The 12,916-nt window shown below is 54.9% G+C and overlaps 1 protein-coding gene across 1 annotated transcript; it reads left to right on the top strand.

The window, feature by feature from the left end:
• Positions 1–6,669: 6,669 nt before the first annotated feature.
• Positions 6,670–12,899, top strand: LOC144790835 (uncharacterized). Its single transcript, XM_078665506.1, has 3 exons — positions 6,670–7,075; positions 7,435–8,378; positions 12,879–12,899. Exons 1-3 carry the CDS (start codon positions 6,991–6,993, stop codon positions 12,897–12,899), a joined length of 1,050 nt encoding a protein of 349 aa, XP_078521632.1. The 5' UTR covers positions 6,670–6,990.
• The last annotated feature ends 17 nt before the right edge of the window (positions 12,900–12,916 follow it).

The following is a 12,916-nucleotide window of genomic DNA, read 5'->3' as shown; positions in this document are numbered from 1 at the left end:
ACAAAAAACGCCGACCGCGGCGTACGGAGCACTCCAATCCCCGTCCGCGGCGGTCGGAGTACACCTGAGTCCGCGGCAGGCGGACGGAACAGTAAAAACACCGACCGCCGCGTACGCACATGACCGCGAATACATCCACCACCCCCGCTATACCTGCGCAATGTCCGTGTCCGCAATTAGGATAACTCCGCAAGTACCCCGGTAGTCACCGCCATCCACGTCCGCAGCGGAACCAATGCACCGAGAATCCGTGCACCACAGCGGAACGACAACACAAACAACATCCCTACTGTCAAACCAATGCCATACATTGGCACGGAAGTTTATCACCAAACACACGAAAAAAAACGCCCACCCACCGAAAATATCCAAACCAATCACAACACACAATGATCCACCGCCAAGCACCACACAATCCACACCTGCCAACACTCCCACCTAGCACCTGACTGCCAATAACCATTCAGACACGGTCTAGACACACACCATAAAAGAACTCCCACCCACTCCACAACTCCTCTGCATCACAGCATAGCTGCTAGCAGGACACACCACTGAACTGAGCCCAAAGAGAAATAGCATTCACACAACCCACACCCAAACACACCCACCACACAAACACCCACCACACCATTCTTACACACCACACACCTGCACCACCCCATCCACGCAAACCCACACCCCGAGCACCACACACCATGGCACCAAAAAAAAACCCCAAATTCACTGACACCGAGTTGAAGGTTATGGTCGATGAGATCATCCGTGTGGAACCCCACTTATTCGGGGCCCTAGTGCAGCAGACCAGCATAGCCAGGAGAAACAGCATGTGGGACCGGATAGTCACCAGGGTGAATGCCTCCGGGAGCGTCCCGAGGACGAAGCAGGACATCCAGAGGCGGTGGCACGATCTAAAGACCCGAGTCAAAGCCATACGAGCCAAGAACTATCTCCGGGCTAATCATACAGGCGGTGGAACCCCTCCGGAGCCCTTACCCTACACCGAGTGGGAGGAGAAGGTGATGACCATCATCCACCCTGAGAGCCTTGATGGACTTCCTGAGGGAGAAGAGGCTGGTAAGTACAAACCAAGCACCACGAGCACTACTACATGGTGTGCCTCACACAACTGTGAAGACACATCTCCCAGAGCCCAACCCATGCATGCAGTCCACATACTCACCAACGTCGAAATCACTCCAACAGGCCCCCATGTCCATAGGGATGGCGGTGGTGGTGGGTGTGAGGGGATGGAACCACAACTCCCAACAGGCCCCCATGTCCATAGGGATGGCGGTGGCGGTGGGTGTGAGGGGATGGAACCACAACTCCCAACAGGCCCCCATGTCCATAGGGATGGCGGTGGCGGTGGGTGGTGGTGGGTGTGAGGGGATGGAACCACAACTCCCAACAGGCCCCCATGTCCATAGGGATGGCGGTGGCGGTGGTGGTGGGTGTGAGGGGATGGAACCACAACTCCCAACAGGCCCCCATGTCCATAGGGATGGCGGTGGTGGTGGGTGTGAGGGGATGGAACCACAACTCCCAACAGGCCCCCATGTCCATAGGGATGGCGGTGGCGGTGGTGGTGGGTGTGAGGGGATGGAACCACAACTCCCAACAGGCCCCCATGTCCATAGGGATGGCGGTGGTGGTGGGTGTGAGGGGATGGAACCACAACTCCCAACAGGCCCCCATGTCCATAGGGATGGCGGTGGCGGTGGTGGTGGTGGGTGTGAGGGGATGGAACTACAACTCCCAACAGGCCCCCATGTCCATAGGGATGGCGGTGGTGGTGGGTGTGAGGGGATGGAACCACAACTCCCAACAGGCCCCCATGTCCATAGGGATGGCGGTGGCGGTGGTGGTGGTGGGTGTGAGGGGATGGAACTACAACTCCCAACAGGCCCCCATGTCCATAGGGATGGCGGTGGCGGTGGTGGTGGGTGGTGGTGGGTGTGAGGGGATGGAACCACAACTCCCAACAGGCCCCCATGTCCATAGGGATGGCGGTGGCGGTGGGTGGGGTGAGTACCAGTGCAGACAGAATCGGCCAAAAAAGTGAAAACAACCTGTCAAGTCCACATTACTCATCATCACATTTTGGTTTTGCAGGTCATCCACATCTGACAGCTGGAAGCAACACCCGCCCTCCAGACTCGCCAATCACAGACGTCTCAGGGGACGATTGGCCAGCCACCTCCGGGGCAGAGGATGATCCCGGCACAAGCAGCCAGCCAGGGCCATCTGGCTCCCAGGTCACCCCTGCACCAACAACTACGGCCTCTGCCATTGTGACAACACCGGCCACTGTGACCTGCACAGCCACCACCAGCACCACCTCCACCACCACCACCACTGCTACCACCACTCCTGCCACCCTGCCCAACCCAACGGCCAACGCCGTGCCAGCGCCATCCCAGCCACGCAGGGAGAGTGTGAGGCAAGGCAGAGATGCAAGGCCAGATCCGGCAGGCAGGAGCATACGTCAAAGAACACGGGAGGATACCAACACACCCAATCCAGTGCAACAGTCATTGGAGGCACTGGGCAGGGTGGAGGTGAGCTACCAACGTGGTCAGGCACAGGCAGACCGGGCCCACCAGGACTTTGTAGATAACACTGCAATGTTGGGGGCCATTGAGAGGCGGCTTGGCCAACTAGTGGACATCTTCACCAGGACAATCAGGCCACAAACACCGCCACCGCCACCGCCACCGCCACCGCCACCGCCACCTGCGGCGGATGTGGTACCCGATGCCCCTGCGCAACCAGATGACACCGTACCGGCAGTAAGACGGAGGGGCCGACCGAGGCTGGAAGTGGGCGACAGCAGTGTGGAAGCACCTGCCACACGCTCCAAGAGGAACAGAAAATGACTGTCCCAGTACCTGCGCATGCCATTCACCCTGCCAACTATCCGGTCCCACCTGCCACAGGCCTGCTGTACTAGGCAGACACCACCCTATGTGGTGTCCGCACGGACATTTCATCTGCCATAACCTTCAACTCTCACTCCCCCACCCCTTCACTCATTTGTAAATATGCACCTACACCCATGCACATTTTGTAAATAAAAGCCACTTACTCACTCAATCATGTGTTGTCTCCATGTTTATTCACATGAATGCATCAGAAACAGATGTTACTAGGTACAGGTATCCAACTGGTACAGAATCATGGCGCTGCGGGAGTGACCTAGGGAAAATAGAAACCGCAAAGACACGTCAGGAAACAAGATCACACACATCAGAACACACTGCAGTGCAACATTTAACTACCCACACGCATCACAACAGTAATGGATGAGACGACACACATCATGGAGACGTGCATTGGCCACAATTTAGCACACACACACACATGCATGCATCACATAGCAGAACACAGAGATGAAGCACACCACTATGCCACAACACCAGCACACATTCACAGGGCATACCCAAGCAGCACAAGAGGAGCACACTCACAATCAAGGGAAGTAGCGATCAATGATCTGGCGCCTCTGGTCCACACCTTCCTCCTCACCACTATCCTCATCAGTTGACATGGCTGGGTCGGGAGGGCGAGGAACTTGCAGTTCATCAGGGTCCAAGAGCAGTTCAATGTTATAGCGCACAGCCAGGTTGTGAAGCATGCAGCACGCTATCACGATCTTGCATACTTTGCCTGGTGAGTAAGGCAGGGCCCCTCCAGTCTTATCCAGGCACCGAAACCTTGACTTGAGCAGGCCAAATGTCCGTTCTACCACTCGACGTGTCCTACCATGGGCATCATTGTATCTCATTTCTCCTGGTGTAGTGGGATTGCGTAAGGGACTGAGCAGCCAAGGCCTGTTTGGGTAAGCCGAGTCGCCTGTGTTGGTGGAAGAGAGAGAGAGAGAAACATCACAACCTGCATTGTGGGGCACACCATGCCACACAGATATCACTCCTGTCACCACAGCATACTCACCAACAAGCCACGCTTGTGCTGGACGAAGATTAGCCATCAGTTGGGGGACCATGCTGCTCCGCATGATGTGGGCGTCATGTGCAGAGCCAGGGAATCTTGCACACACATGTGAGATGATGTTGTCGGCCTGGCACACCACCTGCACGTTCAGGGAATGGAAGTGTTTCCGATTCCTATACACCTGCTCACGTGCCCGTGGTGCAATGATCGCGATATGCGTGCCATCAATGGAACCCACAACGTGTGGTATACGACCCAGGGCATAGAAGCCAGCTTTGACCGCTGGCAAGTCCGCCGCCTGAGGGAAATGTATATAGTCATGCTTGTACAGCATCATGGCTGTCAGTACATCCCGGAGTACCGTGCTGAACATGGCCTGTGACATTCCCCCGGCATCTCCAACTGTGTACTGGAATGTGCCTGTTGCGAAGAAATGGAGTGCCGCCATCACCTTTTGCGTGGGTGTCATGGAACCTGGATAGGTTCTTCGCGGCTGCAGATGAGGAGACAATAGGGTCACAAGTTGCAACAATCGACGGCGATCCAGCCTGAATTTCCGGATCACCTCCTCGTCCACCATATCCTCCAGCACAGTGTATGGGCGAAGGACATTTGGAGCCCTCCTGTGTGGGAGTAGATGGAATGGAAGTCAATTAACATACAACGCACGTGTGTGCACCTCAATCACATGTCAACGCCCTCTACCAACATGTAGTATCCAGTGTATGCTTGTCATATGTGTGACTCCTCTGATTGTCAGGACAACATGGACCGACGTAGCTACAATGTGCATCCACTAGCAACATGATGTTTAGCAACATGTGCAATGCACAGTGTCTCACCTCAACATCACTGCCAACCAGACATGTGACATGACCCACATGTGTAGGCCCAACATCACATGCACACATGCAAGTACATGCACACATACTAAATTAAACACCCCCCCACCCCCCCATATCATGATGCCCCAATGGCAACACCAGGAATGGTGGGCATACGGACATCACATGCATGGGGACACAATAGGCAACACACATGTACAGTACACAACAGAACCCCCACCATAGTCATCATCTGACACATACCACTCACTCACAACTGATTCACAGGTGCCCATTCATACGGGATCTACTGTGTACATGTGAGGTACGACTGAATTGTGTAGGGTACTACCCGATGTGGACATGCACACGTGATGGACACTTGTGGCTCACCGATGGCCATGGTATGGACACACATGGGATGGAGCATGACATGTGTAGCCACGCAATCACGCACACAACCGTGAGCAGGCAGCTGCAGACAATGGTACAAGGTGCATCATCGGCTAAGATGCTAACATTGATCACGCCATGGCGGTGCACTGCATCCGCTGTTTACGTCTGGGCATACGCGGGCCGCCTTCGACATTCACACTGTCTGCACGTGCACAGACCGTCACGCCCACACACCGGCAAGTGCATGTGTAAGGTTCCGGGACGGATGGTCGATTTGCAACAATGTTGTATCACTGGCGCCTCCATGGCGGTGCACGTACACAGCGGGGGAGGTGCAGGCCTATACACCCTGTAGATGTACTCAATGGACATGCCAGTTCATGACCCCCCTTACAGTCACCTTGCATCATCCACCGTACACCGGCCGGAGCGGCCGGCCCATGAACAACCGCCGTGCCAGGCCCTGCCCAGGACCGCCGTGCCGGCCATGGCAACAACCGCCATTGCACGGACCGCCAGGGAACGGCGGTAGTGGAAGGGCCGTGCAATGGCGGTTGTTGCCATGGCCGGCACGGCGGTCCTGGGCAGGGCCTGGCACGGCGGTAGTGGAAGGGCCGTGCAATGGCGGTTGTTGCCATGGCCGGCACGGCGGTCCTGGGCAGGGCCTGGCACGGCGGTTGTTCATGGGCCGGCCGCTCCGGCCGGTGTACGGTGGATGATGCAAGGTGACTGTAAGGGGGGTCATGAACTGGCATGTCCATTGAGTACATCTACAGGGTGTATAGGCCTGCACCTCCCCCGCTGTGTACGTGCACCGCCATGGAGGCGCCAGTGATACAACATTGTTGCAACTGAAGCTTCCTTCCGTGAGGCTTGCACGTGCGGTTGCCGATGTGTGCCCGTGACGGTCCCTGCACATGCAGCCAATGGGAAGAGGGACGCTGGCCGCATACGGCCAATCGCAAGTAGAGGAAGCTGTGCACCGCAACAACAGGGCCAGTCATTGGGCCATTTCACGATCACGCTTCCAGGGCTGACCAATTGCTGGCGACGTATGCCACTGACACGTGCTGAGGGCCCTATATATGTGTGTTGGCCAAAATGAAACTTTCTACCCTGGGGACCATTGCTGCCTGTGACCATCACCTCGACCTGCTGCTGCTGCTGAGCTGACCACCGACTGCTGCCTGTGACCATCACCTCGACCTGCTGCTGCTGCTGAGCTGACCACCGACTGCTGCCTGTGACCATCACCTCGACCTGCTGCTGCTGCTGAGCTGACCACCGACTGCTGCTCTAGTGCCATACTCCGTGATCTTGCCATGTCGTCAGGCAAAGAGATCCGGTCTCGACCCTTCACCGCCGCGGAGCTTGATGTCCTCGTGGACGGTGTACTCCGCAACTATGGACGCCTCTACGGCGCACCGGGACGGGTGGTAAGTGCAGTGTGGGACATGTTGGTGTGCATGAGGGGGCCGAATGATCAGGCCTATTTCTATCTTAGCTGTGTAGTGTGGGCTAGACATATGTTCCTGATTGTGCATGGCTGCTGACAGTAACGTCTTGCCCCTATGTGTGTGACAGGCCACCTGTCCACTGACTTACACCCTTTTGTCTCCCATCATGGTAGGTCAAGCTGCACCTTCGCAAGGACCTGTGGAGGAGCATAGCAAGGGAAGTACGGGCATTGGGGGTGTGCAACAGACGACATACACACTGCCACAAACGCTGGGACGACATTTCCAGGCTGAGCAAGAATGTAGCGGAAGTAACACTGGGCCTGATTCCAAGGACGCCCCGTCTGGCCCGACGCTCCATGACCCCTCTCATGCAACGTATCATTGCAGTGACGCATCCTGAACTGGCCGAACGTCTGAGTGCCGATCGACAGCAAACTAGCGGTGAGCATACTGTCTGTGTAGGAAACCTGTGAGTGCTATGCATGTATTGGTGCACAGACACACTATTGAGTTCCGTGTTGCGTATGTATGCCTGTGATGCCTTTTTGGTCCCATTGGGCGGTACTCATTTGACATCCAGGTCCGCCATGTTGACACGCCACTTGCTTAGTAGTTGAGTGTAAAAGCACATCCCCTAGTGGTCCATGGCCCCATGGCAGAAAATGTGAGGATGACTGGTAGGGGTGGGCCATGTGCAGGATGAGGGCTCCTAAACCTTTGTCTGCTATGTGATTTGGCTATCCTGTTCCTTCTGTACGTGAGTGTGCCCATGACTCACACATCTTTTCTGTGCATTTCAGCTTTGACAGAGGACACTCAGCCACAGACGGTGGAGAGTAGCCGAGGAAATGAGTCCGGCTCAGACTTCGCACACACGCAGACTGACACGGAGGAGGCCAGCGCCGGAGAGGGGGACAGGACCGTCCCTGAGGACTCGCATGTGGAGACGCCATCGTCCTCCTCGTCGGACACTCTGGGTGAGCCTGCACTGTTGTCACAGACTGGGAGTGGGCACTCACCACCTTCTGTCGTAAGACAGCACACAGGGCCCACACTTCCGCCAACTGCACCATGTACTGTTCGTGGCCGGAGGAGTAGGGGGAGCAGAGTGGCGTTCGGTGCAGGCACCGCTGCCCCTGCCACGGTGAGCCAAAATGCACTGTGTGCTGAGGCCGTTGATCTGCTCAGACAGCTGTGTGTGGGGCAGACCAATATGACAAATGCTTTCCAGGACCATGATAGGAAGTTGGGGCAGGTGGTGGCATTCATGGAAGGGATGCATGGCGATCTTGCAGGTCTACACAGGACAGTGCAGTCATTGGCAAGCAGTGTGTCGTCTGCAATAGTACAGTCGAACGAACAGGGTGCTACTTGTGTTTCACCATCTACACCGCTGGATGTCTCAGGGGGTAGTGATTATTCTGAGCAGGACTCAAATACAGCTTATTGCACTAGAAGCAGCGTCAGACAGCACGTCAGGGCACGCAGGGCACAGACCCCATCCCCTAGATCAGCTAAATCTGTTCACGTAGACGACGTCAGATGCACTGGAGTACACACACAGGATCCACAAGTGTTGTTGGGGGACATGCCTTCCGGAGCTACACAGCCATTCAACACGAAAGGTACTCCCAAGGCAAGGGATAGTCACATGTCCATGGACTGTTCCTTGGACAAGGCCAGTCAGAAGACAAAGGCACCTACTAAGAGCAGGGAGACTCCCAAGAGCAGGCCCACAGCAGAGGTAAGGGACTCTCCCAAGGACAGTGAGAAGACTAAGGCACCTACTAAGAGCAGGGAGACTCCCAAGAGCAGGCCCACAGCAGAGGTAAGGGACACTCCCAAGGACAGTGAGAAGACTAAGGCACCTACTAAGAGCAGGGAGACTCCCAAGAGCAGGCCCACAGCAGAGGTAAGGGACTCTCCCAAGGACAGTGAGAAGACTAAGGCACCTACTAAGAGCAGGGAGACTCCCAAGAGCAGGCCCACAGCAGAGGTAAGGGACTCTCCCAAGGACAGTGAGAAGACTAAGGCACCTACTAAGAGCAGGGAGACTCCCAAGAGCAGGCCCACAGCAGAGGTAAGGGACTCTCCCAAGGACAGTGAGAAGACTAAGGCACCTACTAAGAGCAGGGAGACTCCCAAGAGCAGGCCCACAGCAGAGGTAAGGGACTCTCCCAAGGACAGGGACACACACAGACAGCAGGTGTCTGCTGGAGACAGGTGCACCACAGACGACAAGTCTGCTGGCAGGAACAGGGCGGCGAGCAGGGCACAGGCTACATCCAGAGACAACACTCCACCTAAGGATAAGGCACATCCTACGGACAAGGCATCTGGCATGGACAATGGCGCTATCAAGGACAGGCATACTTCACCCCTGGCTGCACTGAGGCTGATGTTTTCTACTAAACGTAACACTGATGTCTCCGCGGCGGAGTCCCCCCATACCTCCACTCCCATCCAGGCCAGTCAGAAGCAGAGGAGGGTGTCCCCTGTTGTTGCATCCCCCATTACACATCATTCCGAGTCCAGGCGGCAGGCACAGAGCAAACGACAAGCAGGCTCCAGCACGTCCCCCGAAACCAGATCCCCCGCAGCAGTTGCGCCACCTATGCTGGGTGGTGATTCTTTGGAGTCCCCACCACTTGGCAGTCCTGTCCTGTCCAGGGTGCACTCACACCACCCTAAGAAACGCAGACACACACCATTGACACCTGCCAACCCCGATTTGGCTCTAGGTGAGCTATCCCCAGCTCCCAGGCCCACCCTGCCTCCTGGCCCATACAGCCCTGTGGCTCATCATTTCAGTTGTCCCAGTGGCGCTGGTGCAGTTGACTCTCGTGTATCAGATGGTGGCACAGTGTCAGTTGTGCCCTCTCCTGTTGCAGATCCTGGCAGGGTATGTGGGTCTATGGCTCACGTGTCAGTTAGGAGATCTGTGGCTGTGTTGCACACTCCTGTTTCTGGTGCTGGCAGTCTGTCTGGGTCAGTGGCTCACGTGTCAGTGACTACATCTGTGGCTGTGTCTCACACTCCTGTTGCTGGTGCTGCCAGTGTGTCTGGGTCCGTGGCCCATGTGTGTGTCACTCGGGCTGTGGCTGTGTCTCACACTCCTGTTGCTGGTGCTGCCAGTGTGTCTGGGTCCGTGGCCCATGTGTGTGTCACTCGGGCTGTGGCTGTGTCTCACACTCCTGTTGCTGGTGCTGCCAGTGTGTCTGGGTCCGTGGCCCATATGTGTGTCACTCGGGCTGTGGCTGTATCTCACACTCCTGTTGCTGGTGCTGCCAGTGTGTCTGGGTCCGTGGCCCATGTGTGTGTCACTCGGGCTGTGTCTGTGTCTCACACTCCTGTTGCTGGTGCTGCCAGTGTGTCCGAGGCAGGTAGTTCACGCAGTCCCCCTGATTCTGTGATGTGAGGTGCTGTACACTTCACTCAAATGTTAGTTCACATGGTGTGTCCATTGAGAACTGCGTGGCACTCTTGTGGTCCCTGTGACGGTTTGGTAGGGACACGTAGTTGTGCTGCCTCTGATGTACCTGTTCTGTGCTGCACATTGCCCTGTTGATGCTCTGATACTGCATTCTGCCCTCTTGTTTACTGCCTCTGATGTACCTGTTCTGTGCTGCACATTGCCCTGTTGATGCTCTGATACTGCATTCTGCCCTCTCGTTTACTGCCTCTGATGTACCTGTTCTGTACTGCACATTGCCCTGTTGATGCTCTGATACTGCATTCTGCCCTCTCGTTTACTGCCTCTGATGTACCTGTTCTGTACTGCACATTGCCCTGTTGATGCTCTGATACTGCATTCTGCCCCTCTCATGTGCTGCCTCTGATGGACCTGTTCAGTGCAATGGACTGTTGATGCACTTAGCCCCTCTCATGTGCTGCCTCTGATGGACCTGTTCAGTGCAATGGACTGTTGATGCACTTAGCCCCTCTCATGTGTGCCTCTGATGGACCTGTTCTGTGCAATGGACTGTTGATGCACTTAGCCCCTCTCATGTGCTGCCTGTGATGGACCTGTTCTGTGCAATGGACTGTTGATGCACTTAGCCCCTCTCATGTGTGCCTCTGATGGACCTGTTCTGTGCAATGGACTGTTGATGCACTTAGCCCCTCTCATGTGCTGCCTCTGGACCTGTTCTGTGCAATGGACTGTTGATGCACTTAGCCCCTCTCATGTGCTGCCTGTGATGGACCTGTTCTGTGCAATGGACTGTTGATGCACTTAGCCCCTCTCATGTGCTGCCAATGATGTACCTGCACTGTACAGCACAATGCCCTGTTGATGCTCTGATACTGCATTCTGCCCTCTCATGTGCTGCCAATGATGTACCTGCTCTGTACAGCACAATGCCCTGTTGATGCTCTGATACTGCATTCTGCCCTCTCGTTGACTGCCAATGATGTACCTGCTCTGTACTGCACAATGCCCTGTTGATGCTCTGATACTGTATTCTGCCCCTCTCATGTGCTGCCAATGATGGACCTGTTCAGTGCAATGGACTGTTGATGCACTTAGCCCCTCTCATGTGCTGCCTGTGATGGACCTGTTCTGTGCAATGGACTGTTGATGCACTTAGCCCCTCTCATGTGTGCCTCTGATGGACCTGTTCTGTGCAATGGACTGTTGATGCACTTAGCCCCTCTCATGTGCTGCCTGTGATGGACCTGTTCTGTGCAATGGACTGTTGATGCACTTAGCCCCTCTCATGTGTGCCTGTGATGGACCTGTTCTGTGCAATGGACTGTTGATGCACTTAGCCCCTCTCATGTGCTGCCTGTGATGGACCTGTTCTGTGCAATGGACTGTTGATGCACTTAGCCCCTCTCATGTGCTGCCTCTGGACCTGTTCTGTGCAATGGACTGTTGATGCACTTAGCCCCTCTCATGTGCTGCCTGTGATGGACCTGTTCTGTGCAATGGACTGTTGATGCACTTAGCCCCTCTCATGTGCTGCCAATGATGTACCTGCTCTGTACAGCACAATGCCCTGTTGATGCTCTGATACTGCATTCTGCCCTCTCATGTGCTGCCAATGATGTACCTGCTCTGTACAGCACAATGCCCTGTTGATGCTCTGATACTGCATTCTGCCCTCTCATGTGCTGCCAATGATGTACCTGCTCTGTACAGCACAATGCCCTGTTGATGCTCTGATACTGCATTCTGCCCTCTCGTTGACTGCCAATGATGTACCTGCTCTGTACTGCACAATGCCCTGTTGATGCTCTGATACTGTATTCTGCCCTCTCGTTGACTGCCTCTGATGTAGCTGCTCTGTACTGCACAATGCCCTGTTGATGCTCTGATACTGCATTCTGCCCTCTCGTTGACTGCCAATGATGTAGCTGCTGTGGTGCCCACTTTGCCCATGCTCACGCATACACTGTGATTTTACCCCTATTTTGTACAATAAAGGTTGTCTATCAGGTCTCGTGGTCTGTCGTTGTCATTCCTGCTTGCGTACTACAAATGTGTATTTGTATATGCTTCTCATCAGTGGTTTCGGTAACATGACACTCCCCCTCCCTACGTCACGTCCCTTACTGGTATTCCCCTGCAGACAGCCAATGGTTTGTGCCTTACCTGCGTCGTCGTCCGTGGTGGGCCATGACTAGGACGTGGTGGATCGCGAAGAGCATCGGGAAAGCGTGTAGCGCTGGGTCCATGGTGTTGGTCAGCTTGCGGTGGGTATCTCTGCTATGTCACCTGTCTTCGCAGTGGGGATTCCGCCGTGTTCAGACAGGTTGTTTTTCCGCTGCGGTTTTATGTGTATTTTCCGCCATCTTGATTTGGAGGACGGTCTTCGACGTCAGTCCGTACGGCGTGGCCTCCGGATGTGTTCCGTCCGCCACGCTCTCGTGTGTAGTTCGGCGGCGGAGCGTGCTTTCCCGTCGCGGACGGGAATTTGACACGTTTTCCTATCCTGATATGGCGGACGGAGTATCCGCGGCAGGCGGACACGGAAAAGGCTTTTTCCGCCTACTACAGGGCCGCGGTGGCTCTTCCGTCCGCCATCCTAATGAGCCCCTTAATGTATGTTTACCTTTTACAATCTCCTGTCTCGTCATGAACCACAATACGCCTTGGACTATTACTGATTGATTTTTTATTTTCTATTTTGTCAAAGTAAAGAGATTTTTTTTAAAAAAAAATTGTTTTCAATTCAAACACATTTGTATATACAAATAATTTTTACATATATACAAAAGAAGCCCTTCATTTCCAAACTAGGATGTCACAATAAAAGAGTAGACCGGACATTCCTATCG

This window comes from Lissotriton helveticus, chromosome 11, assembly GCF_964261635.1.
Source record: "Lissotriton helveticus chromosome 11, aLisHel1.1, whole genome shotgun sequence".
NCBI classification, from domain to species: domain Eukaryota; kingdom Metazoa; phylum Chordata; class Amphibia; order Caudata; family Salamandridae; genus Lissotriton; species Lissotriton helveticus.
This window is presented reverse-complemented; position numbering and strand designations above follow the sequence as displayed.